A 27,445-nucleotide genomic window follows, 5' to 3' on the forward strand; every position below is an offset into this window, starting at 1 on the left:
ACGCTGGCGGCGGCCTCGGGTGGCCGCGTGGCGAGGATTCCTCCCTTGCAGGGATCCACACAGCTCAGTGAGGGGGGGGGAGGAATCTCCGCCCCCAGAAGCGCGCGCTCTGTCTCTCTCTCTCTCTCTCTGGTCGGCAAGGGGGCTTCTTCCTGCCTCCTTCCCCTGCGGGCGGGAGGCTGTCCGGGCTGCCGTCCGAGTCAGGCCTCTGCAACGGGCACTGCAGGGATTGCGGCGGAGGGGTGGGAGGACGAGCGTTTGTGCCGTCGGGGGGGGGGGAGGCGCTCGGCTCCGGGGCGGCCCGGCCCGGGCGGGTGTGGGGCTCCGCCAGCGCCACGGCGTCCCTTGGCCGCTGCTGCGGAGGGAGCGAGCGGCGCGGCGGCGGAGCCTCTCGGCCGGGCCCGCTTCGGCCGCCGGTGTGATCCCTCCCTCCGTCCCTCCCTCCCTCCGTCCGTCCGCGCGGCCAGGCCCCCCGCATGCAGCCCTCACCCTGGAGCGGAGGCGGCGGATCGAGGAGCTCTCGCGGTCCTCCCGGCAGCGGCTGCTGCAGTCCCGGGACAGGATGTTCTCCAAGCTCGCCTCCATCCTGCAGCACGCCGTGGAGGCGGTAAGGCCGCCGGCCGCGCGCGCCACGCGAGTCCGGGGATCCTTCGGGGCCTACGCGAGGGGGCGCCCCAGGCCCCGGCCTCACCCGGGCGGCCCGCGTTGGCCTCAGGGAGGCACCTTCCCGGAGGAAGGGAGGGAGGGACGGGGAATGGCAGATCTGGGCATGACCAAGCCTCGCCCCCCCCCCGCTCCCGGTAGCCCTTCATCGCTTAGGCTGGGTTACGTGGCCCTGTTGGACGGTCTCCGTAGGTCCATAAACAAGAACGTCCGTCTCTCCTAAAGGCGACGCCTAAAATGAAAAGACGCCTGAAACCAGGCCCCGAGGGCCATCTATCCTTGTGGACATGTTTCCCTGGACTAGAGCACTAAATCACAGTGGGTAGTCTGTCTGCAGTCGTAGAAAACGGCCAGAGCCCAGGAGCCCCTTAAAGACTAACAAAAGTATTTTCTGGCAGGGTGTGAGCTTTCGTGGGCCACAGCTTAGTTAGTCTGTTAGTCTGTCTGCAGTAGTAGAAAAGGGCCAGAGTCCAGTAGCACCTGAAAGACTAACAAAAATATTTTCTGGTAGGGTAGGAGCTTTCCTGAGCCACAGCTGTGGCTCCCGAAAGCTCATACCCGACCAGAAAATATTTTTGCATTTAGAGAGCTGTGGCTCCCGAAAGCTCATACCCTACCAGAAAATATTTTTGCATTTAGAGAGCTGTGGCTCCCGAAAGCTCATACCCTACCAGAAAATATTTTTGTTAGTCTTTAAGGTGCTACTGGACTCTGGCCCTTTTCTACTAGAGCACTAAATGTTGGCCCTGCTCAAGCAACACCTTAGCCTCCCCACTCTCCCGTTCCCCTATTATCCTAGCCAAGTGCCCCCCCCCCAATATAGCTACACACCTCCTGTGTCTGCACCCACCCTTTCATAGAGCCATGCAAGATAAATTATCTAGAGTAATAAAGCCAGTGTATCTCAGCTTGGGTTGATTCCTCTTGCCACCACAGTCTATGCTTAAAGTTGGGGGGGGGTGTCTCCTCTCTGTCGAAATTAAGCATTTGGCTTTCTTCCCCGTTGTAAACAGTTACATTTTTATCTTCATGACCTCCCGTTTTCTAGATGAGAACGTCAACTGTTTACACCTGCATAGAACCTTTCATGAACCCCCCCAGAACACGCTCATTATTAAAGAGGCTCTCCAAACACTTCGTATTACAGCCCTAGTGTATGTCTATATTTGTGTGTACATTTATTTTACTTAGTGATTTTTGAGAGGAGTTGTTATAAAAGGTACTGGTGGGATGAGCTGGTACTGGAGCTGTTATAAAAGGTATTGGTGGGATAAGCTTGTATTCAAATAGACCTGTGATCCCCAGGCTCCCGACATCTTTGTTCCATGGTCCAAGACAAGTATAGACAGAGAAGAACCATGTGAGACCACGACCAAGTGTAGCGCTTATATGTCCAGTCTCTGAACACCTGACGAACAGATATACTTTGAAATAAGCAGCACTTTATGCTCTGAAAATTTGGTTGATAAGCCAACTAAAACATGATGTCAAAAACAAGAATAGCTTGCTAAAACATGATGCTTCAGAGTTGAGTAGACTTTTCCTATCAGTGATGCATGATGACAGTCCTGTCAACTGGGCAGTGAGTTAGATATGTGTGAGGCTTACCATCCTTCCAGTAAGCAGATTTTTTAAAAAAAATAACGTTTCAGTTCGTTTGAGCCTCTGTAATAGACTAGGAGGCACTTCATATGCCAACCTATTTCCACTTTGGGGGATAAAAATTCATTACAATTACTCTTTTACCTTCCATATAATATCCAGGTTACTATAGCGGATTCTGTGACCTGTGGCAAAGGATTCCAAAGGTTGATTATATGCTGCGAAATAGGGCTTGTCTTTGAACAGTTGCATTGCTCTTTGATTTGCTTGAACACATTCTTCTGTAAGCGTTATGAGCCAAACTGAAGATGAAACTCCAGCATTTTTGTGCTCCTCTCCAGCTTTGTGTGCTGCTTAATTCAGAATGGGCCTATGCTATAACCCCCCCCCCATCTTTCTAGATTGAAATAGGCAGTTGTAAATCCTAGTTTATACGGCATCTTACCTCATTCTAGTTCCTTAGCATCAGGGCTCTTTGTTCTCCTAATTCATACTTTCTATACGCATTTTTAGGTATTTCTGTAGTTTCATACACACTCAAAATCTAAAGGGTGAATGAGGCAGATGTGCAAGCATATCTTGTATTGGTATACCCACCAGGAAACTAGGACTGGTTGCAGCTCCTTTGTGAATATAGACTTGTTGGCCAATCCAGGTTTGTCATTGTATAGTAAATCAATCAGTTGTCATTTGGAGACTGATAGTGCTATCCTAAGCATAGGTACATCTTTTTTTTTTGGCATAGGTATACCCTTTGAAACCCATTTACTTCAATGGTCTTAAAAAGATGTAAATGTGCTTAGGATTGCACTATCAGACATATTAAAACATAATAAATTACTATTGCTGTACTGCCAGTTTTGTATAAAATTCTAAACAGTGCACAGTAAAATCCTATAAAACTTGAAAACAGAAAATGGCATAGTGTCGCATCATTGTTTTTGACAAACATAATTCTAAAAGTGAGCCCTGAACATCTTAATGCATGATTAGACATGAAAGAGCACAGGTTTGAGTCTGATAGCAGTGGATTCTTTTGTCACCATCATAAAAATTGAAACCATGTATTAGATTACATTGGATTCTCATCCTCAGCTAAGTCAGCAGCAGCAACCTCTGACTCTTTTTAAAAAATCAGGGATCAGTGAAAAAGTCCATAGTCTGTTACTGGACCCTGGCCCTGTAATTAAGAAACAATGCTGGGTTGTGATTTTGTGTACTTTTCCCAGTTTTGTACTATTGACGTTTTCTTGAGTAGTCTAAAGTAAGGGTGCTGGTATCAAACAAGGTGGTTAGAAAGAATCTCTGCTGGATATCTGTTCTTAGAAGTTGTTAAAAATATTTTGTTTGTTAAACTGAGGACTGTATTTCTTCCTAGTTCCAAAGATGAGGATGATTGAGGATCATCATAGTTCTAGATATGTTCGTTAACAGAATTAGAGGTGCAGTATAACCACAAAAGAATCTTACAGCCTGATCCTATGCAAAAGTTAAGCATGCTTTACTCCACTGAAAATCAGTGAGTTTAGATATACCTTAACTCTGCATAGGATCAGACTGTTGAAGTTCTGGGCAACTCAGATACACTACAGCAGCAGAAGTTTTTTTTTGTTTTTGTTTTTTAAAAAGAAGAGCCCCACATTATAGGGGGTATATTTGGAATCCTAAGTGCACTTGTATGATGATATTAAGGCTATTATAGGGTTGGGTATAAGGAAATGTGCTGAGGTTTGGAGCTAAGTGATTCATAACTTCTGTTCTTGTGTGGTTTAGAAGTACCCGGCTTCTACTAGCCCAAATACTGTAAAAACTGACCTTCTTTAAGAGAGATTGTCTTTTAGAGAATGATAGTGCTACTCCAACACTTTGATCTCATATACACAAAACCACAACTATGCTTCCTTGGTAACTGTAGACTGCGATGAAGATTCCTGGTGCTCTATTCTCAGGAAAGTCAGATGTTGACACATGACATCAAATGAGGCATATGCCAAGTTTATGAGGAAAGACAGTCTGTCTGATACAAGATAATGCTGATGGTTTTTTATGGGGAGAAATAGGGGTTCTGATACCAATAGTACTAAACACAATAAGCTATATTTTTAAACCCTAAGTTGACAGAACTTTTTTAAACGGAAGATTGTTACTACTAGTATTGGTTACTACTAGTATTGGTGATCCTTTTTGATCTGATCCTTAGTGGCATGTTTTGGCACATGCTGTGCTACAGGTGGGCAAGCATTTCTTTAAAAAAATTACTTCTCTCCCTGCAGCAGAGAACTCCTTGTTAGGGTGTTCAGTGCAGGCTTCCATGCCCAGGGTTCATTGCATTTGAGGAGGTATATAGAGGGCAAATTAAAATCTTTGTGGAATAGAACCTCCTTTTCCAAAACTGTCAAGATAAGATAGTCTTGCCACTAAGTTAGTGCTTTTCTTATCTCATGTTGCTTTTCTTTCTATTTTTTACATTTATCATTACTGATCTTGCAACCTTTACTCTAACACGGCTTTTAATTCAAGAGTTCCATTTGAATAAAGATTCCAGGATTTTGGTCCCAGTTCGTTTTTCTGACCATTAAGAATAAAAAGGGCACACTCCCTCAATATTTTCAATAGTGTGAGTCATGCAGAAACTAAACAGGCATACTTCTCTGCACCATGGAGATGTGATGTTGGGAAAACATGCAGTGACTGAATTTTATCTTCCAGATACTTAGTAAAAGTCACATAATCTTTTTCCGGAAAAAGTCTTTCGAAACTGAAGTTCCGTGTGAAAGATCAGGGTCAAGCAGGCCTGCCATTTTTAGATGAAGAATTATTGGGTTTATAAAGGAAATTGCCATCCTGACACATTTTATGAATCCTGAGTTCACCTAGAAGGATTGAGGACTGACTACATGTCAAGAGTAAAAAATGCATCTGTCAAGGGTTGCTGTTTAATGTCCCCACAAGTAGTTCTTTGCAGTCCTTCCTAAGGGGCAGAGGCTACTGAACCTGGGTATTCATAGCAACAAACTGATTTGTATTTAATAGTAGCATTTGTGGTCCAGCAAAAAAGCCTGACACAAAATTGTATCTCTTGGCTTTAACTTATTCACAGTCACCTAGAAAGGAAATATGTAGCTAAAAACTTTATTTTAACTGCAGTGGTTTTTTTGCCAGAGTGTCATAGCATCTGGAATATTTTGGGCCATTTGGAGACCATTGGTGACAGTGGTAGGGAAACGCTTCCAATTGATAGCATGTTTCAAAATAGCTTTCCCTGTGGTAATCTCTGATGGCATGGTGAGTTTCCATGCCAGTGCCATATATTTCTGATGATTACTAGCATGGAAAGGGGACAGCTGGGGACAGTTATTCTGTAAGCCATTTCTGGCTACCATTTGAAATGCTTCCGTACTCTGAGGGTTGATAAAATATGAAGGGGGAATCTCGTGCACACATTTTCTATCTATTTAACATAGTCTTCTTGTGCTCATACAATTGTTATTCAGACTGGCTGCATTCATAAGGATTCTTTCCTGGTATTAAGCCATATTTAATAACATGGGACTTGTTTCTGAGTAGACCAGTTTACGATTGGTCTCACTATGTACATTATAGAAAATAGGATTATGTGGCTATATCAAGGTTTGTGCTTAGAATCATAATCCTTCAGGGTGCTGAATGGAGAATATAACCTGTGTCTTACTGGTACAAGTACATATTCAGTACACTGTAAAGAGTATTAGAATCAGACTGTTGGGATAGCTTAAGGGGGCCTGAAATATATGTAGCCGCCAGCTCATGAGTGTCATAAAATAAAGACGGGTTGGGGTGATCGATTATTGCTTCATCATGGTCTGTTGAATAAACTGAGGAAGGCCAAAGGCTAGTGGCCATTCTCCAGAGCTCACAGTATACACAGAGCTCCAGGATATAGCGGTATATAAATTCAATAAATAAATAATCAATAAATATCTACACCAGAAAAATCTCCACTATTTCAGTGGATCTTGGTCAAAGGTTCTGTTGTAAGTTATATTCTTTGCTTCTGTTGTGAAGCATTAATAAACGTTGTATATTTTCTACAATTTTTAAAACTTCCTTTTTGTCATGTCTGCTTTCTGTTTCTTCTCGTGTCTGTAGCTTGCACCATCCCTTCCACTGCAAGAAGATTTTGTTTACCACTGGAAGGCTATTACCCATTACTACATAGAGACTTCTGGTAAGAGAAACTTCTTTGCCTCTTCGTCAAATAAATGCTGCTTTATTGTGTGTTACCCATGTAATAAATGATCTTGGGAAATAATAAAATCATCAGGCATGTGCGTTAGTCATGGACCTTGTCTATGACACATCACAGTTGCCTGCACTCCAGTATATTCATGGTGCCAGTCTAGAGTTCAGTTGTCTTTGGATGTTGCAATTCATTCCTTTGACCTTGTTCCTCTTTTGCATTCAAATGACAGTTATTTGTAGACACTTGCATAATAGGGAACAGCTAACTTGCCACTAGATTATTTATATGCTTGCAGCATGGCAGTGAAAATTACTTCCAGATTCATTGTATAAAATGATATCACCTCTGAATTCAGCTGCTCTGCAAATTAATGCAGGATAGAGTTCATTGACTTCAGTGATGTCAACTTCTTCCAGTATAAAATTCAAAAATGCTTTTTATTTCCCATCTCAGCTAAATTAGCTAGGTTTTATACGAGGATTTAACCTCAGAAAAGGGCTGTGCAAAATGTAAATAACAAGTAGGAGGTGTGCAGCTGAGTTTATCCTCAAGCAATTAAAAACACACAATCATATTTTTTCTATTGTTTTTGGAAAGTTATTATTACTAGATAGTAACTACAAAATTGTATTTGTTTTGATGGATACCCTTGTGCATATAGAACTCTAAAACAGCATAATTATCCCCCTTCAATATAAAGCTGAGCTTTATATTGTATGCATGTTCATCTCAAAGGATAGGTGAAATAACAAAAAAAAATAGTTTGCCTTTTTTTGTTAATCCTATGATAGGAGAAAGTGAAAAAGAACGACAAAATATGTGTGATTGTATGAATGTAGTCATACAGATATTGAACTGAAAATAAAGGCTGTATTTTTAATGGGCTCTCTTTCTGTAGATGACAAAGCTCCTGTGACTGATACCAACATTCCATCTCACCTGGAGCAGATGTTGGATATTTTAGTTCAGGAGGAAAATGAGAGGGAGTCTGGGGAAACAGGGCCTTGCATGGAATATTTGCTACATCACAAGATCTTGGAGACATTGTACACCCTGGGCAAGGCTGACGTAAGTATGTCAGGCTCTACTACAGAAAGCCTAGATTCTGTGAATGAGTATAAATGGTTATTTCAGGTTGTGGAATTTTCCTATTTTTCCATTGAGAAAAAAAATGAGGGCACATGTTAGGACTAGTGAAGATGTGGTGGTGAGAATGGGAGTGTATAAAGACACTCATTCAATTCCAGTATAAACCAGGGTCCCTCATGGTGTCCGCCAACACCTTTCCTGGCACCCACCAAGTGTTTTTAGAAAGTGGATGGGTTTAGATATGGCACTCATCCAGCATAGCTTCTGACTGGCCACTGGAGATCCGATTGGCTGGGCAGATTGCTTGCTTACTAACTTATCTTACTGTTCTTTTGACTCAGAGGTCTTGAACAGATCATGATCCAGCCCTCTTCAAAGCAATCAACACAGCTAAATATTTAGCGACTGCTAGGGTAGTTGTCTGATCCTCATCTACAAGGAAAAACTGGACATCTTTTAAGATGGAAGCTGCAGTCAAAAGCTCGGTTCACGACCTGAGTTCAATCCTGACAGAAGTCGGTTTCGGGTAGCCGGCTCGAGGTTGACTCAGCCTTCCATCCTTCCAAGGTCGGTAAAATGAGTACCCAGCTTCCTGGGGGTAAAGTGTAGATGACTGGGGAAGGCAATGGCAAACCACCCCATAAACATAGTCTGCCTAGTAAACGTCGGGATGTGATGTCACCCCATGGGTCAGTAATGACCCCGGTGCTTTACCTTTTAAAATTCACATAACCTATTAAGAGGGTGGACAAATACCTTTCTCTCAAATCAGACCAGATTCCACACTCCATTAAAATGTGTTCTGACCAGATCCACATTTACAAACTCTGTCTGGATACACTGTGCCTGCAAATCGGCCTTCCGGTAAGGCTGAGGGAAAAGAATTTAATCAAGCAAACATAAATGCTCTTCTATAATGAGGGATCGTTAGGTCTTTTAAGTAGTTTGGGATAGCATAAGACAAGGGAACTTCAAAGAACGCTTGTGGGTATACATACTGTGCCCTCAATAGGGTACTTGTCCTATCCAAATTCAGTACTGAAGACTTTGTTTTATGGTGTTCGTACAACTTTTTCATCAAATCCAAACCACTGCAGTCTATTGGCTGGGCAGATCAAAATAAAATTGTTTCAGTGGTTGCTGCCACCACAGTGTTGGTTTTATTCTCTCTCACTCTTTCCCGCTGTATTTTTAAGTTACCCCTCTTCTCCCCTTCGCTTGGGCTTCCTCTGTGTGTGTGACTCCGCCTCCTGTGGCAGCCATTTTGTGGTTGGCTCAGTTAATGAAATCAAAACGCTGATGTGAACTTCATAGAATACATTAGCAAGAGTTAACATTCTTCACTGATTTAGATCAACAGCTTTGCATCAGTTGTCGATATTTTAAAACCATTAAGATGTCAGATATATTTGATGTTACTAAATTAATGTTCTTAGACTCACTGTTGCTGTTGTTTACCAGTTTTTACCATTTTTCATGTGATCCTTGTTGTGTATTTGTTGTTCTATTTAGTGTCCGCCAGGCATGAAGCAGCAGGTTCTGTCTTTTTATACAAAACTTCTGGGAAGAATACGGCAGCCTCTTCTTCCACATATAAATGTGCACAGACCTGTGCAGGTACTGATCTCATTTTAAAAGAAATTTTTAATCACTTCTTCTTGTGTTCTGGATGTAGCATTTCAGTATTGCTATTTTAAAAATATCATAGTGCCCAGTGTTATACTTTTGTTTTACAATTCTACAATAGATACAGATGTAGGAGTTTTTCCTTTGAGTTTTAGTTTTGACTGTTTGTTGTTTCTTTTGACAGAAATTAATCAGACTTTGTGGTGAAGTCTTGGCTGCACCTACAGAAAATGAAGAAATACAGTTTCTCTGCATAGTGTGTGCAAAGCTGAAACAGGATCCATACTTAGTTAACTTCTTCCTTGAGGTGGGTGGCTCATATAGCTTAATAGTTGTAATGGTACAAAAGAGGCTTTCTGAGAATGGTATAATACGGGTTGTGCTGTCTAGATCTTTTTAAAGTTACATCCCACGTAGAGGTGAACTAGTATTTATTTATTGCCCTGACGTGGATAGCCCAAGCTAACCCAATCTGGTCAGCTCTTGGAAGCTAAGCAGGGTTAGTCCTGGTTAGTATTTGGATGGGAGACCACCAAGGAATTCCAGGGTCACTATTCAGAGGAAGGCACTGGCAAACCACCTCTGTTAGTCTCTTGCCTTGAAAACCCCATAAGGGGGTCGCCATAAGTCGGCTGTGAGTTGACGGCACTTTAGACACACACATTTATTTAATGAAGGCATTTTTCATCAGTCTTTTTCCAATAGGGACTCTGTTGCTTTAGGTATATCAGGACAGTGTAATCAATCTCTGTTGTTCCTGCACATAACCAAAGGAGTACATCCATCTTTGCTTTTTGTGGTTTAGTCAGATGCGTTCAAGCTATTTAGGAAGTATCAGTTCACTCCTGCCATGACTTGAAAGCCAGTGTGGTGTAGTGGTTAAGAGTGGTGGACTCTAATCTGGAGAGCCAGGTTCGATTCCCCACTCCTCCACATGAAGCCTGCTGGATACCTTGGGCTAGTCACAATTCTCTCAGAACTCTCTCAGCCCCACCTACCTCACAAAGTGCCTGTTGTGGGAAGAGGAAGGGAAGGTGATCGTAAGCCGCTTTGAGACTCTCTAAGGTAGAAAAAGTAGGGTATAAAAAACCAAGTCATCATCTTAGAAAGGATTTTTTCCCCAGCTTGATTCCGCTCCCCTCCCATAAGACAACCTTTGATGAAAGCCAACACTACAAGAGTGGGAAGTAACAAATGCTGGCGAGTTGTGGGAATATCTGCATTTAGAAATGGGTTTGAGAACTTTGTTTTCTGTTTCATCTTTGGGACACTGGGTATTACTAGGGTTTTATGTATCGCTGCACGCCTTATGTGTATATGTTGTTTAGTTATTTAGCTGATATATTTACCAGTATTTCTTTCTACATTCTACAATATCTAATTGTTTTCTGTTACAGAGAGAGTGACATTTCTATAGACTCCCTCTCACTTTCTAGACTACAGGAATTAAAGCTGAGAGTAGGAGTAGAAAAATTCTGCTTGAAGGGGAACAAATGAAGGCATAGCTTCTGTAAAGCCAGTCTACACTTGTCTCCTACTTGTAGACGTCACTGGCATTCAGGATTAATTTACAGACGGCAGCATAGGGAAGGGGTGCAGATAGATAAACGAGATGTCAACTTCCTTACATCTTTAAAATTAATGATATCCAGGCAAAGATCAAATAATATAATATTTTTATGCATACATAATAGCATGTTGAAAATAGTGGTCCATACAAGACCTATCAGAGTATGATACTTGTTTTTATTATGGGAACTTTATTAGGATATTATTTGTGGTTGTGCAGGTTTGTTTAAAAGCTGGTATGGGACTTTTTTATCTTGCTCAGTCTTTACAAAGATCTGAAGAATATAACTGCTTGCCATTTGCCACTGAACTTAGTTGGTTCCCCCCCCCCCTTCTTTCTATTATATATAGCAAACTGTTGCTTGTTTTTACTATCCTTACTGGGCTAGCAATGAAGTTCCTTGGTGGTAATCATGAATCAGAAAACATATGGCCTCTTTCATTAAACTTTCCTATTAGGTGGTTCAAGGTTCAGTCTTACATACTTCCAGGAGGCAGGTGAGCAGGTGGGCCTCAGGACTGCATGAAAGACTCGTGACCCTTGAATGTTTTGCTGAGTTGATGCATCAACTGACAGTTGTTGAGTTTTGTTTTGCTTTTTCTTAACCAACTAACTGAATTATTGTGAGCTGATTCCAGTCTGCAGCCGCAGTACTGAGGAGGTCTTTAGTATCTAACTCTTGGAAACAAAAGACACCTGGAGCTGGTCAAAGAATACATAAAGCCATGCTTTCGGAGGGTCAATTCTGTTTCTAGGCATAGCCCTTATGGTCTATGTCTTATTTTTATCTTACAGCTGTGCTAATTTTCAATATTTATTGGGAAAGTAACGTAATGACTTGTTGTGGCTATTTTATATCATTGACCCACTTCCCCTCTCTAGGTCCAAATTTCAAAAAGAAACCTAGTCATCAACAGTTAACACTCAGCCAGTGTCACATTTAAATTGAGCAGCTGTTCTTGAGTGTGTGGCCATGAATTCCTGATGTGCCCTGATGTGCTACTGCTGCACATGTAGGCAACAGTGTAATTTAGTTATGATGCCAGAAAGCCATGTATGGTTAGCAAGGCTGAACCACGTATGCAATCTTGAACTCCTTGGTAGAAGACCAAGATAAAAAATGTATGTGGAGTGAGATGTTTTAGTGCAAATGATATTGTAGAAATGATATTGCAGTGATATACTGTAATCCTGTGCTCATTAATTCTTCTATTTATTTATTTTTTGCTTTTTGTCCTCTTCTTTCCTCTTCTGCCCAATACATACATTGGAATTACTAGTATAGGGTGGATACAGACTTAAATATATCTAAGTGCCATGAGTTTGTTTTCTTTGATGCATGGAGTGTCGCACGTTCCTCCAGAAAGAAAAACTTGTGTGACCATACAGCATTGCTCAGGGGTATTTATTTGCACAACTGGTGTTTATGCGGGCTTAGTTTAATAGATGAATTCCATCCTGTTGGCTTTCCCATGAAAGATGCATTAATTTCATCTTCAAGGATAAGATTTATTAGCAGGAGTGTAATTTTCTCACTTCAAGAAGATGAATCAAGACATCTCCAAGACCTTCAGTAAGATTCATAAGGTTTTGTTATCATTCCAAGTGCACAGTAATAGTTTTCATGGGTAGGGGAATATGGCCACATTTTTTGTCTTTTGATCCATTTCCTGACAGTAACTCCTGGTTCTTAGAACATCTTTTGTTTTTCTTAGAGGTATGCTGCATAGAAGCATGATTAGATTGGAATCAGAAATGGTATTTCCAGAACTACAATGATAAGATGGATTGGGGTCTTGACCTGAAAATCCACATTTTCTGTTGCATCTGTTGGTGTCAAAAGGTTGACTTCATATAGTCAATGTGACATTTGTACTGAAGATAGGACAAATCAAGCAGCAGCCACTTGTTTCAGTGACTTGATGGAATAAGGAAAGGACATTTATTTGCAGACCTGTTGGACTGACTGACACAGAGGCTTGTTTAAAAGATGTATGTTGGAGAAGTGTTGAGCCTTTGAGTTAATGCTGGTCTTTTGATCATAGCTGTATAGCCAACAACCTCTGTGGAATACAGTCCACACATCTGAAGCACCATTAGTATTTTCTTGGCTGGAACATGAACAAATAATGTTTTTTAATCATACAAGTCTATTATGTATACATTTCAAGTAACCACAAGATAATAATGGATGAAATACAATGTAAGATATATAAATGAGGGCTCAACGTTGAAAGATTGCTGGAAGAAAGTTAATGAATCACAAGTATTAAATGAGCAACTCGTCACTTGATCCATATCAAGATCCAATTGGGATTGAAAGTTTCTCCACTCTTTAAAAGATAAAATGCTGCATCTCTTCAGTACTATCTGAGCTGCAGTACATTGCAGATAATGTAACTTTTATTATTAAAAGTACTTTAGCCCCCACAGAACCATCTGCCTGTATTTTCACTGCTGCTTCATTCATTTAGGATAACGTCCTTTGCATTTGTGACTGCTTTAGTTAGGAAGTGTTCCTTTTGATGTATTTCTCTTTTAGGGCAAACACCATTTTATTTGTCTATGTAATTCTCTGTATGGATCTTACACTTTTCAGAACAAGCTAAAAGCAGTGGCTTCAAAAAGCACAGCCAGCTTAATTGCAGAAGACATTCAAAAAGGCCAGGATTTTGGGATGACTGATCCGGAACAATCTGTTCAGCTCAAAGAAACACCAAGAGTGGAACAAGGACAGAGAGGAAATGACCTTCCTCAGCTGGCAGATGACCTGTCCACAAGTCTGGATGAATTAAGTGTCCCTACATCCCCCGAGGCTTTGGCTGTTCATCCACATGGGAACTATAATTTGGTGAATTCTCTACTCAATCTCACCAAAAGCCCGGTGAGTTGTGTTTGACTCTGTCTGACGAGGCCAAATTTACATTTGGATGTTGAGGAGAGAAGTGTGTATGTATTGAGATCAGAAGGCTTTCCTTGATTGAACAGAAATTCTCCATTGTAGGAAGGGTCTGAATGTTCTGTAATTTGGTAGCATCCATTTTCATATTTTGCACATATATTGTGAATGCATTTTAACTTTTATTGGTAGACAGCTTGTATTTTTTTTCTATTCAAACGCATGAATATCGCTTTATGTGACATTTAGTTTTGAAGGAAAATATTCCTGTCCTGGTAGAAAATACACAGTGTGTTTCTACATTCCCTCCACCCCCATCCTGCTTGAGACTAAGGTCCATGAGTCTAGGGAGGTTGCTGGCGCCAACAGCATTACAGCGTGAACGTTGTTCCAGCAAAGGCTGATGGTGACCTGGTGCAAGGAAGTGGAGATACAGGTGGTCGGGGGGAAATGACTGTTGTGAGGGGCTGAGGCAGGCTAAATGATGCAGATATGGATGGGAAAATAAAGACCCGAGCTTTCCTATTTACGTGGGTGACACCCTGGCTTTGCTGCATTCTTTTCCAAAGTGTTGTCACAAAGCAGGTTTGGGAAAGATCTCAGGGAAGACAGGGAATGCCTAGGAGGTGCTCATAAGCACCACAACCCTGTGGGGAAGTGGGGGCGGGGTGGGGGAGAACCTGCTTGCGAATAGCATCCAAGCCAAGGCAAACAACCCTTGTGTAAATGACCATAGGCTCTCCACTAGAAAGCAAGTAGTAGATGCTAGGCTTGGAGCAAGAAGCTTTATTACCCTCATAAGTGAGAAGATAATATTTGCACTGTGTGTGAACGTGTTTTTACTACTGGTGCCCAAACTGGTGCTCTTGACAGCATTCCTCGGGATTGCAAGTCTCATTTTCTACCCAATAGTTATCTGCAGTTACTCATGTGTCAGTGGAGATGATGTTAAGTATTACTATTGATATAGCACTGACAGTGGTCAAAGTGTTTCATATCCATTATGTTAGTAATCCTTGCCATATTGTTGATAGGGAGCTGTATTGAGTGAGTAGTGGTTTATAGTAAGTTTATGGGCCTGGTGAGATTTAAACCAGGACTTCCCACCTCTCACATTCACCCACTTTGCTTTGCCACCTTCACTACATTAGGCTGCATTCTTATGCAGGTGCTTCTTGGAAATAAGCCCCATTGAACAAAGTAAAAGTTCTTAGGATGGGGTGAGCTGTATGCTTAGGACAGAGGTAAGCTGTAGTTACTTGAAGTATTTAGCTGGGCATGGAAACTAGCATGATAGAAGTGGCTGAGGCAGCACTTTGTTGATTTATTGGGATATATTCTAGGATGTAGTGCTGGTTGTACAGAGTTCTGCTTTTTCCTTTTATGAACAAAAACAAAAGTAATGTAAACAGCTGCTCTAAACATTGAACTTTTGAACCCCAAGAAAATGTTATTTTTGCCTTCTTCTCATGTGTGACAGGATGGCCGAATAGCTGTGAAAGCTTGTGAAGGCCTCATGCTTCTAGTAAGCTTGCCTGAGCCAGCTGCTGCCAGATGCCTGACACAAAGTACGTGCTTGTGCGAACTGCTGACGGACCGGCTGGCCTCCCTGTACAAAGCCCTCCCTCAGTCAGTGGATCCCTTAGATATCGAAACGGTGGAAGGTGTTAACTGGGGGTAAGAATATATTGTCTTTATTTGCATTCCATCTTATGCCCTGAGCCATTTTAATTAGGGTTTTTTTTAGACATTTACATCCCACCTTATTCATTGAGCTTCAGGTAGCTCAGAAATAGTAAACATGGAGGCATCAGTAACACCAGCAATATTCTTGAACTGTAGTCAGATTACCTCTGGTTGATTTGTGATGAGAACCGAGTACGCTCCAAATTGTATGTGCTCAGTGTTTTTTTCTTGCTGCCATTCAGCTTGGATTCATACAGCCACAAAGAAGATACATCCGCTTTTCCAGGGAAAAGAGCCCTGATTTCATTTCTCTCCTGGTTTGATTACTGTGATCAGCTCATCAAGGAAGCTCAGAAGGTTAGAGATGCCTTTCTTAACCATTGTTTGTGTACCATCTAAAATGAGTTTGGAAAACTTTTCTGAATCAGAAAGGCAACTTCTCTGTGTTCTTTATTTCAGACCACGGCCATTGCCATGGCAAGCTCAATACGAGACCGTTTTTTCATCGGCGTCATGGAGCCCCAGCTAATGCAAACGTAAGTAATCTTTTCCCTTGAGAAAGAGATGGGGCTCCCCCACATTTGCCTAATACCCTTCTTGTGTTTAGTTCAGAGATTGGGATTCTCACATCAACCGCTCTATTGCATCGTATCGTTCGTCAAGTCACTTCGAACGTCCTAGTGCATGAAATGGTTTGCTTCATCCTTGGAGAACAAAGGGAGCCGGAAACACTGACGGACATCAACAGGCATCCATTGCGATATCGTTTAATCGAACACTGCGATCACATTTCAGATGAGGTAAGAAATTATCACGTGGTGTTTTCCAAAATACTGTCAGTGTCATCACATCAGTAAACCACTATCTTTAGATCCTTAGGTCAGTCCCTCAGATGCTCAGCAACTTTGAAAAACGTAGTGTGTTTGTGTATCTCATCTTTCTCCCTCCCTCCCTTTTTCTCTTTCTCTGTTTTCCTTCCTCCCTTGCCGATCGACTGTGGGCTGCGCCCCCCTGGCACCTCGCTTGCTCGGGCCCACTGCTGGCTGCCCTTCCGCCTGGGAGGGGGGAGTGGGGGCACCCTGCAGGCCTTCTCTGTGTGGCCTCCCCTGGGGTTGCCAACCTCCAGGTGGTGGCTGGAGACATGGCAACCCTAGCCTCTTCCCCCCCACCACCGGGAGATCTATACCTGGTATGGCCCCTGAATGATGTCATAAATGTGCAAATGGCCCTTGGCAGGAAAAAGGTTCCCCACCCCTGCATTAAAAGTACTAGAGATATGATAGATTATAATCATTTAAGAAAACAGAAATTAAAACTTATGCTCTGCAGTGATGTTTGTGTGGGTGTAGGACTCAAGAGTATTGTGCTAGACTTTAAATTGATCACCTCAAACTTTTATATTTCTCCACATATGCAACCTCTGTCATGGTTTAGACTTTCAGTGCCATCCTAATCCACTTTACACAAAGTCAGTTAGAAGGGTGTAAGATTGCTTAGGATGGCATTGTTTGCTGAAGCTTTCGATAATGGCTGCCTGACAAGTCAAAGTCTTTCTGTTGTATATCAAATGAAAAGAACCAAAGTAAAATATGTAGACTGATAATTTGGGGGATGAGTCTTTTATCTGTTGGCTTTCTCAGTGATCAGAAGCTACCAGCACTGAGAAGATGTGTGGAAAAGACAAACAAAATTAAAGAAGTAGAATATTGTTCAGTATGTGGAGCATGTAGGCATGAGCCCAGTCAAGCAGGATCTTGGGTCACTGTCTTTAATGCCATTTTCTTTTTTACTATTGCAGATCAGCATAATGACACTAAGAATGTTTGAGCACCTTTTGCAAAAGCCTGATGAGCACATTCTTTATAACTTGGTTCTTAGAAATTTAGAGGAAAGAAACTACACAGAATATAAACCACCCTGCCAAGAAGATAAAGATGTGGTGGAGAATGGCCAGATAGCAGGAGCTGTGTACGTTCTTTTCCCTCTTCCCCCTTCCTTCTGTGTCACTGAACAGTTCTGCAGTATTTGGAGTATCTTCCAAATTGTTACCAAACCAGCATTATATAGCAGTTTCTGAACAATCAAACACTGGAAGAAAATTCTGAATGATTGGGGAGGGGGGTTATATACAACGCTTTATCCCTAAATCATTCATAGTATAGTGTCTATACCATGTTAAGGTCATTACAGCAATGGTATTGTATCCTTCTTCCTTTGTGTATGTCTTAATTGAGCTTCCTTTTCACACTTTGATCATCTCCTTCAGTTTAACACATGTGGCTAGGTGCCTTAGTACATGCATTATTTCATGGTGGAAATAATATGGAAAAATTCCTTAATTTTTGCAGGGTTCATTATTATTTTTCTGGGTTCTATTTTCAGGACCTTAAATATATTTTACTCATCTGAAATTGCTTCTTCCCTTTGTGATTGATTTACATGAATAAGTTCTGGAAGCCTTTATGTTAGACTCAAGCTGTTAATTTTTAGGGGCTTGCTGTGGCAAACATTAAGAACTCCCTAATCTTGCGCATTATCCTGCACTATAGACCGTGTTTCTAATGGATCAGAAATTTGTAAGCCCCCTTCAGACCACAAGAATATGCTTTCTTGCTTTATTTATCTGCCAGTCAATTTGTCGTTAATGAACTCTGTGAGTGCGCATGTGCCATAAGTCACAGCTGACTTATGGCAACCCCGTAGGGATTTCAAGGCAAGAGACTTTCGGAGGTGGTTTGCCATTGCCTGCCTCTGCATGGGCTGAGAGAGTTCTGAGAGAACTCTGACTGGCCCAAAGTCACCCAGCAAGCTTCATGTGGAGGCATGGGGAATTGAACCTAGTTCTGCAGCTTAGAGTATGCCACTCTTAACCAATACACCACGCTGGCTCTCTAATGAACTCTATTAATGTTAACTAGTAATACTGTCTGCTTATCTTCAACACACAGAAGGCGCTTAAAGTAGTAAAACCAGGGCAGTATCCAAAGGACTGTGGGACTAATTCTGCCTACCCAGAGAGGAACTTTGTATTTCTGTTCCTTGCACACCAATGCCGGCACCACATTGCAAACTGTTTTTGAGGCTAATTTCTAAAGCCGTTTATGGTTGGCCAAAAAGACCAAAGTTCCACTGAATTAATACACACCTTTGAACTTGCCTAAAGCAGCTCTTTGTATCCCAGATTAATTGGCTTTCATCAGAATAGTGAATAATGTTCTGGGTTTAAAAAATAAAGAACAAAGCCTTCCTTTCCTTGTTTTATACCAAATTCACAGAGACTTGGAAGAAGATCCATTATTTACTGATCTTTCTCCTGATACCATGCTGTCAAACCAAGAGTGGCTTAGCGCTTCTCCACCTGCCAGCCCAGAACATCTGAAAAGTGACGGGAAGACAGAAGTTCATAAAATTGTAAATAGGTAAGAGTTGAACTTAATAAGTAAATAATTTTCTTTTAAAATAAATAATCATGAAACATATATTATCAACCCCTCTCTAGTTCTTCTGGATGTGCTGTGACCTTTCCTCTCCACTTCCCCCATCAAAAAGTAGGGTTGTAGGACTGATGGAGCCCAGCTGGCGTATATCTCTGGCTTTTCAAAAGATGGTAGAGGTTTATGTTTTGTGGGATAGGAAAGACCATTGCCACTGTTTGGGGGTGAGGGAGTGTGAAAGGGGGAGTGAGTGGAGGAAGGGGAAAAGCAAAAAATGAGTTGGCTGTGTGGAAAGAAATTATTCTGTCAAGACAGTTCCTAAGGTATAGTACCCAGGCTCCCTGAAATCATAAAGAAACGGTTTTTCAGACTCTAAAAAAAATATTTCTGTATTCGTAACCTACATCATGTTTCTGTAACATGTTCATCTATAACATGTTCTTCATTCATATAATAATTTGGGGTTTGATCATGAGGTAATGAGCAGACATACTGCTGTGTAATATGCACAAGTAAAACAGTGAAACAGACAGCTCAAAGAGAAAAGAAGAAACTAAAAGACAAATGCCACTAGGTGGTGGTGCTTTTCCAACAGCGGTTGAGAGAATAATCAGTTCAGGTTTTATTTGAATTTCGTAAGAGTTTTTGTTGATGTGGGAAGGATAAGCCTCTCAGCTAGGCAGCAGGTTAAGAGTTACACTGTGCACACACATCGCCACATGCATATTCTCCCCCCATGCCAGATAAATTCACACTCTGTTTAACCAATTTCTGTATTCATCAACCTGGGTAAATGTTGAAGCAATTATAAATTATATTTATGCAGCATTTCCAGATAGGAAACCTAAATTAGACATTAGCATGGGATATCTAGATGCCTCTATAATTAACACATGTAAATGAGGATGAATAAATAGAAAAGGTGACAAGAAAATTTTCAGAATGGAAAACATGTACAATGCAACAGCCTTCTAGTAGCAGGAGGAAAAGGGGATGAAATTTAAGACTATTGTTAAACAAGAGAGCAAACTTAAGCAGATCTTCTCAGAAGGAAGTCCCATTTTATTCAGTGGAACTTATTCCCAGAAAAGCGTTCTTATGATTACAGCCTGAATAAAGTAATGAGGAGGGTACGTGGTCAGGCAGGGCACAGAAGCTTTCATCTTTTGAACCCTGGAAACGTTTACAAATGCTGCCTGCCTGCACATTTTCAGAATATATTCACAATCTTGTTGATTAGAAATTTGAAAGCTGGTATTCTCAGGTTTGTATATCAGTCATTAAATTAAGCAAAAAAACCCACAAATAAAGCCCACATTCATGAAAACTAGCAGTTTAGCAAAATCCAAATGTGAGGCCAGAAATAATGATGTTAAGCCAGGTGATACTTATCTTTACAAAAGGACTTTTTACCTAGTACCATCAGTTGCTTAACATGGACTTACTATAATCATAGTTCCCATATACTATTAACCCAGATAAAAAACTAGTATTTCCTAAAATGGTTGGTTGTATTTTTCATCTTTTGTTTATCAGATGGAACATTAAAGGCACAGTTTAAACCATTTTTGTAGATAATAGATTCCACATGACGTTTCTTGGCTCAAACGTTCTTTGCTCACAGAGTGGGTGGAATTCGTAGTTATCGAAGACAAATTCAAGCATGCAGGAAAGAAAGTTTAAAAATACAATTCATGTTTTTGCTTGCATTATTCATCTCTTTAAAGGTTTTTGTTTTTGAAAACTCAGTGCTGAATTGTAAACGTACTTTTGTTAGTATTACACTGTTTTTTATATCATCAATCACTGGAACATTTGCAGGGCTTTCTTTACAAGTCATCTCAATACCCCCCTCCCCCTCAAGCTTTAACAAAGAAAAAGTAAATGGCAAGCAGGTTAGTTAATTTGGTAGGATGTTTTTTTGTAACCCTTTCTCTGCTTTTCCATTTCTCCTCTTGAACCATAGCAAACTGTAACAGCTTACTAAATATTAAATGTACTAAGTAACAAGCTACTTAAACACAAACTGCAGTAGCTTTTAACATAGATTTTATACTTGTTCGATATAGCACATTTGACTTTTCTTTTTCTTTGTTTTTCTTTGGGGTTTTTTAAAAACGTGATACTGGCCTCACTCTCTCAGTTGTTGCCATCCATATTAACTTGGTCTAAGTTCTGATAAATTTTTGCAAGTTACATCCATAGGGGAAATATGCATTTATTACATGACAATTATGTTTCAATCTTTAAGATGTTCTTTTGGCGATGACAAGTGTGTAGCACTAAAATTAGAGCTGTGTGTATTCTCTGTCCAGAATATCCAGGTTCTGCTATCAGAATAAATTATGTGAAGTCCACATATTTCGCTTGTATTGAGACAGCTGGATAGTATGGTTTTTGTTCTAATTGTTTGCCTTTTATGGGGCAAGAAAATGGTTAAATGGAGTAATCTCAGATGAACAGCCTTCCCTTACACCAGTTAAAGCCTGATTTAGACATGATTCTGACAAGATAAAAACACTGACCCAGGGGACTCTGTATCTTGTTTAAACTGGGCTGGGGCATGTACGAAGCACCTCTCTGTTGTTAGTATTCCATAAGCCCATAACCCAGGCTGGGGTTGTGCTGGAGTGCTAATTAGGCACTCATAGTAGCTTTGCATGGGTAGCAGGCCAAATTAAACAAGATGCTGTGTGAGTGTAGAGTTCCATGGGCAAGAGTTTTTGCCTCGGCAGCATCCTATATCCAATAGTGAAGTGTCTGTGCATGTGCAGAAAACACCAGTCTGGTGGACCGGTGAGGGGGAAGCTATAGACAGGCAGCAGCACTTCAGCTCTGTGGGCTGGCTGGCTGCCAACTGGGTTGCCCAGTGAGGTAGAGAGGCTGGGAGGGCAGAATGCCGGGGAAGGAGACAGGTCCCCATTGCTGTGGGGTGGGAAGGGGATGAGAAGCCAATACCTGGCTAGGACAGGAGCCATTGCTGTTGCGCTGGATTTGAGTCTGCCCCCCCCCAACAGGCCTAGTATAATTCCTTGCATTGCCACTGTGGCTGGCACAGCTCTAAGCATCACCACCACAGCCCCCAGGCCCTGCACACGTCTCTGTCCATCGCCACCACCAGGCCCACTGTGGCTCACTACTTCTACCCCATTGTTACCACCCCCAGGCCCAGCACAACTCCTAGCATCGCCAGCATGGCCAGCATGGCTCCTGGCATTGCTGCTGCCCCTGGCTCTGCCATGGCTTCTGGGCAGGTGGTGCCAAGTGGGTGAGTGGGTAGACATAGCAATGAGGATGGGGAGATGGGGGGAGAGAGGGTAGGCAGGAAAGGCATAGGGAGGAGCCACCAAGGATGGGAGGGTAGGTAGGCAGAGCGGGTGGGGAGGAAGGAAAGGAAGAGGAAACGGGATTCCCCCTTCCCACAAGTTCCTTCCTTGCCATGACTAAATCAGGCCTGCCTGTATTGGTCATGCAGGAGGCTCTGGCCCCAATCAACCAAGGTTTGGGGCAGCTTTCCTTCTCTGGAGCTTGAAGCAGTTACCACAGTCCAGGGTAGGCAAATGACCATATGCTTAGCCACAATCTAGGTGGTGGCACCATTGATTCTCAGAGCTCAGACTCCAAGGCTTGTAATGCACACAGCAGCTGGTGAAGGAGATAAATTGCTGGATCCTTCGTACTGGGGGAGCCACACACACCAGAGCTTCACACAAACCGTGTACTTGCCCTTCAGGGAAAGTCAAACAAACTAACAAAGGTAGTCTGTAGTGGTACCTAAGCATTAACAGGAGAAAGAAAATCCAGTGGTGTGGATCCAGTACTTCATTCTCCCTGTGGAGCTCAAACAGGACTCCATTGTGAGTAATACCAAAGCAACACAGCGTACTCAAGTAGGTCCAAAACAGCTAGGAGACACACACAGGCAGCTGAAACTGGAAAAGGACCAAGAACCACACATATAGAGCCAGTTCTTTACTTTCCCATAATGCCCCCTCCCCAAAAAAAAGAAGTGCAGAAAAGTAGATATGTGCTTTAGTGGGCCTTGCAAATCTTTCGTGACTAATTGAAGTACAAAAATGGTAGGCGTGTTTTTCAGCAAAAAGAAAACTATACATTCTGTAGTAGTAGAAAAGAGCAAGAGTCCAGTAGCACCTTAAAGAAGAAGTGAGCTGTGGCTCACGAAAGCTCATACCCTGCCAGAAAATATTTTTGTTAGTCTTTAAGGTGCTACTGGACTCTTGCTCTTTTCTACTACTGCAGACAGACTAACACGGCTACCCACTGTGAATTATCTACATTCTGTGTATTGGATACAGAAAGAAATGCAACGTAGACTCCAGGGGTGAACCTCAGAATGTAAAATGGGCACAACTCTTCACAGATATTTTTTACCCCTTAGTGTGCACTGCCACTGTGAAGTTAATGTGACAACTGAACGTGCTTTGGGTGAACAGTAAGACAGAATTCTCTTCTTGCAGTGCAAAATCTCAGTAGTCAGATTGACAGAAATGCCTCTGCTGATTCCTTCATCTGTCCTCATTGCACAGCAGTATGGATAACTGCAGGGGCTTAACAGTGTTTGACATACCCATTGTTCTAATGATTTTGGGGGGGGGGAATGACATTGATTCGTTTCTTGTTTCTCTTTTCAGTTTTCTTTGCCTAGTACCAGATGAAGCCAAATCTTCTTACCATGTGGAGGGCACAGGTTATGATACCTACCTCAGAGATGCTCACCGGCAGGTAAGTGACAGAAGTAGAATGCTTGGTAGTTGAAGGAGTGGCCTTTGAGAAAGTGTGCCAGGCAAGGATGATGTCCTTGAAGTCCTGATTTCGCTACTCTGTCTCAGTTGTATTCAGTTGCTATTGAGACCATCCTTTTCCAAAGACATTCCCTCCATCATCTTCAAAAACATCCCAGCTTAATGTTTATGTTCTCTGGTTTGTATGAGAGTTCATTGATGTTTAGATCTGACTATCTGCTTATTTAGCTTTCTAAGTGTTCAGCGTGGTGTAGTGGTTAAGAGCAGTGGTTTGGAGTAGTGGACTCTGATCTGGAGAACTAGGTTTGATTGAGCGGCGGAGGCTAATCTGGTGAACTGGATTTGTTTCCCCACTCCTACATACGAAGCCAGCTAGGTGATCTTGGGCAAGTTACAGCTCTGTTAGAGCTCTCTCAGCCCCACCTACCTCCCAGGGTGTCTGTTGTGGGGAGGGGAAGGGAAGGTAATTGTAAGCCGGTTTGAGTCTCCCTTAAGTGGTAGAGAAAGTCAACATATAAAAACCAACTCTACTTCTACTCCAAAAAGAGTTGGTCTGGGTTCTAGAAAACAAATTACAACAGCTCTACATTGTCCTCCACGTATGAGTTGAGAGCTCTCACTCTGCAACAACCAGTGGCATATAGTGTTATAAAAGTAAAATATTTATAGAAATGTACAGATATTTGGGGCTGGGTCTCTTAGAATGTCTTCTGTGTCAGGAGAAAGGTGTGGCACATGGTTTTTCCCTTTCTCCATGTTACTCTCAGAGTAGTCCTGTAAAATAGATTAGGTTGAGAGAGGGTGATTGGCCCACAGTCGCCCAAGGAGTTTCATAGCCGAGTGGGACTGTGAACCTTTGTTTCCCTAGTCCTGGTCCAACACCCTGTCTGCACACCAAATTTCCAATTGAGTTACTTGTGCTACTTTCTGTGTGCAGAAGAGGCTGTAGGTGCAATGATGCAAAACAGAATAATCCTAAGAATCTACTTTTCTTATGAGCCTTGTGGCGCAGAGTGGTAAGCTGCAGTACTGCAGTCAAATGCTCTGCTCACGACCTGCATTCGATCCTGATGGAAGTGGTTTCAGGTAGGCAGCTCAAGACTGACTCAGTCTTCCATCTTTCCGAGGTCAGTAAAATGAGTACCCAGCTTGCTGGGGGTAAAGTGTAAATGACTGGAGAAGGCAATGGCAATCCACCCCGTAAACTTCAGTAATGACCTGGTGCTTGCACAAGGGACTATCTTTACTTTTACCTTTTTAAGAATCCACTACACTACTCTGCACTGCACCATGGTTCTCAAGTTTGCCTTTGTATTTATCTGCATTGTCCTTTCATGGCAATGCCTTTGACAGAGGCAAGTCACTGAGGAAATGCTACACAAGTTATTTTTGAAGCCATAGCTTTGTTAAAGATTCAGTACAAGTAATGGGTAGCCTCAGGCAGGCAGTTTTGAAGTGCACAATAACCATGAAAAAAGAGTACTTTAATGTTCTTATTTTGTAACATCAATACACATTTCTTTAAAAAAAAAAACTTCAAGTCTCTGTGGTCTGAGGACAAATTGCACTTGATTGCAGCCCTGTGATTTACTTGCAGATTGCGAAACTGCTCCAAGCATATGCAGTAAAACAAAAAGTGGGTTCGGGAACCGCACAAGTGCTACACAGATACATGGAATGATAATTTTCGAAATGTTACGGTTTCAGAAACAAATGCAATAGGTTGTCCAGTCAAGTAGAAAAGATTTCCTTTATGCTCTGAGTTTTGCATTTTTTGTCTCTCCAACCTTCCTGAATATGAAGAAAATGGGGAGATGGAAGAGCCACTGAAAACCTGCACAACTCCAAACCTGGAAGCAGAAAATAGCATTCAGTTTTTTGAGGGTGGTTCCCTTGAAAGAAGGAAGAAAATAGTTGCCAACAGAACAGAATAATGCTCACCTGTACACTGGCTCTTGTAGTACATTACATTCACAATCAAATCTTACAGCTCTGATTGCATCTAATGGCTTGATTGTACCTGTTTCCTACCTTTGTACACTTGTACCAAATGGACAAATGCCTTCTGACTGCACTAAAGGGTGGCAGCGTTTTGGGTGAAGAGGCTGCAGAGTCAAGGGCTGGATTTGACCAGGGTGATCTGGGTTTGAATCCCCATTTAGCCCCTGAGTGCTTTTATTTACTCTCTTTCAGCATAACCCACCATTTGGGGCTGCTGATGTTATGATAAAATGGGGATGAGGGGGCACACAACCATGTATGCTACCCTAAGGTCCTCGGAGGAAGAGCTGGTTAAAAATGTAAAAGTAATACATTTGGGTCCTTTACCCTTTTCCTTTGGGAAGGGTGACAGGATTCATTGGTGCCCTCCAAGCTTGTGTAAATGGCCAAAGGGGTTTAGTTATATTTGTGCTCTGAACAAAAGCTACTTCATGCATACAATTTTTTCTACATGGAGATTAACCTCTGTGTAAGAAAACAAGGTACAGTTTCCCCCCTCTGAGAAGCTTCATGTTCAGAAACATTTCAGAATATGGTATGCAATGAACAGATGTAAAAAAATAGTAAAATATGCATTTTTGTTCTTTATGTACATGGCTGTGTGCATGGCTGTGTGCATGCAAGGTTTTTTTTTCCCATGTAGGAAAAATGTGAAGTAATCCTAACACTGGTGTAAAGAGCTTTTTTGTTTCTAAAGTTAAGGTATCTAGTTATGGAAGATAGAGCCCATGCCAGATAGGACCCTGAAAATATTTCTCAATAGCTGTTTAGGGAGAGGGGGAAAATCCTACAAAACTCTAGTTTGCATTCTTGAGAATGACTGATTGCTAAACATGCCTAATAGACAAAAACAAGTAATTGCTATTGTTTACTGCAATAACTGCCTGCTAAAATTTGCGCCATAAATGAGCTGTTGATTAATATTTTGCTTTTTCTAGTTCCGGGATTATTGCGCCATATGCTTACGATGGGAATGGCCCGGCTCTCCTAAACCTTTGGAAAAGTGCAATTTAGAAGCTTCATTCTTTGAAGGACATTTCCTGAAAGTTCTGTTTGATAGAATGGGAAGAATTCTTGATCAGGTAGGCCTACAGTTCTTGAGGCTATTTTTTTTAAAGACACGGTTGGTTTTTGCCTGATCACAGAAATCCTTAATATATACACGCTGTAGCTACAGGTCACCCTGCAGCTGAGTGCAGCTCTTCAGAGAGCTTGAATGAAATATGATTTAATTATATAACTTAAAACAATATCAGAGATTCAGCTGCTCTAGTACCACTTTGCCTGGGTAAGACAGGTGAAATTTTACCTATATATTCAGAGATGCTATTTTCACAGATATCCTTCAGTATAATTTAGGCATTACCTTTGTGGGTCACCGGCTCGGGGAGAAGACCCCCCTTTTGCTACCAGGACCCAGGAGAGGCTTGGCCAGTAGAGCCTCCTCAGCCCACTCTGAGGGGGAGAGGGAGCTAGCCTCTCCCTCAGAGTCTGCCAGGGTTCAGGCTTTTCCAGGAGCTAGCCTGACCCGTGGCCATCCTCCCCGGCCTCAGCCCTCAACTGGCCTTATATAAGGGCTGGGCCTTGCAGCCACGCCCCTCCTGTCCTGCCTCTGCCCCCTGACTCCACCCCCCGAGTCTATATATGGCTTGGGCTGGGGCTTCTGTTAGTCCCCAGCCAGTCTTGGAAGGGTGGTGGGGGCTTCTTGCTCCTCAGCCCCGCGCCCAGTCAACGACCAGCTGGGCGGCGGGCCCACCCTGAAGTGGCGAGGCTGGGCCTGAGTGCGGCGCCGCTTGCTCGGCTGGACGGGGGTTGGCTGCCGGCTCACTCTGCCATCCTCTGAGCCCTTGGGGGAAGGGGCCTGGTCTTCCTGGGGTCCTGGAGCCTGGC

The 27,445-nt window shown here is 42.2% G+C and overlaps 1 protein-coding gene across 1 annotated transcript in view; it reads left to right on the forward strand.

Annotated features, from left to right (window-relative positions):
* Window positions 1–478: 478 nt before the first annotated feature.
* The window catches only part of FHIP2A (FHF complex subunit HOOK interacting protein 2A), a 35,437-nt gene continuing 8,470 nt past the window's right edge, over window positions 479–27,445 (forward strand). Inside the window, exons 1-14 of the mRNA XM_056850672.1 lie at window positions 479–607; window positions 6,394–6,472; window positions 7,386–7,555; window positions 9,089–9,193; window positions 9,387–9,509; window positions 13,372–13,656; window positions 15,152–15,348; window positions 15,600–15,714; window positions 15,817–15,893; window positions 15,965–16,157; window positions 17,156–17,325; window positions 18,633–18,776; window positions 23,444–23,534; window positions 26,494–26,637. Of these exons, the coding sequence (XP_056706650.1) occupies window positions 563–607; window positions 6,394–6,472; window positions 7,386–7,555; window positions 9,089–9,193; window positions 9,387–9,509; window positions 13,372–13,656; window positions 15,152–15,348; window positions 15,600–15,714; window positions 15,817–15,893; window positions 15,965–16,157; window positions 17,156–17,325; window positions 18,633–18,776; window positions 23,444–23,534; window positions 26,494–26,637 (1,938 nt within the window). The 5' untranslated portion in view covers window positions 479–562. The remainder of the gene's footprint in view (window positions 608–6,393; window positions 6,473–7,385; window positions 7,556–9,088; window positions 9,194–9,386; window positions 9,510–13,371; window positions 13,657–15,151; window positions 15,349–15,599; window positions 15,715–15,816; window positions 15,894–15,964; window positions 16,158–17,155; window positions 17,326–18,632; window positions 18,777–23,443; window positions 23,535–26,493; window positions 26,638–27,445) is intronic.

Source organism: Euleptes europaea, chromosome 5, assembly GCF_029931775.1.
Source record: "Euleptes europaea isolate rEulEur1 chromosome 5, rEulEur1.hap1, whole genome shotgun sequence".
Taxonomy (NCBI): Eukaryota; Metazoa; Chordata; class Lepidosauria; order Squamata; family Sphaerodactylidae; genus Euleptes; species Euleptes europaea.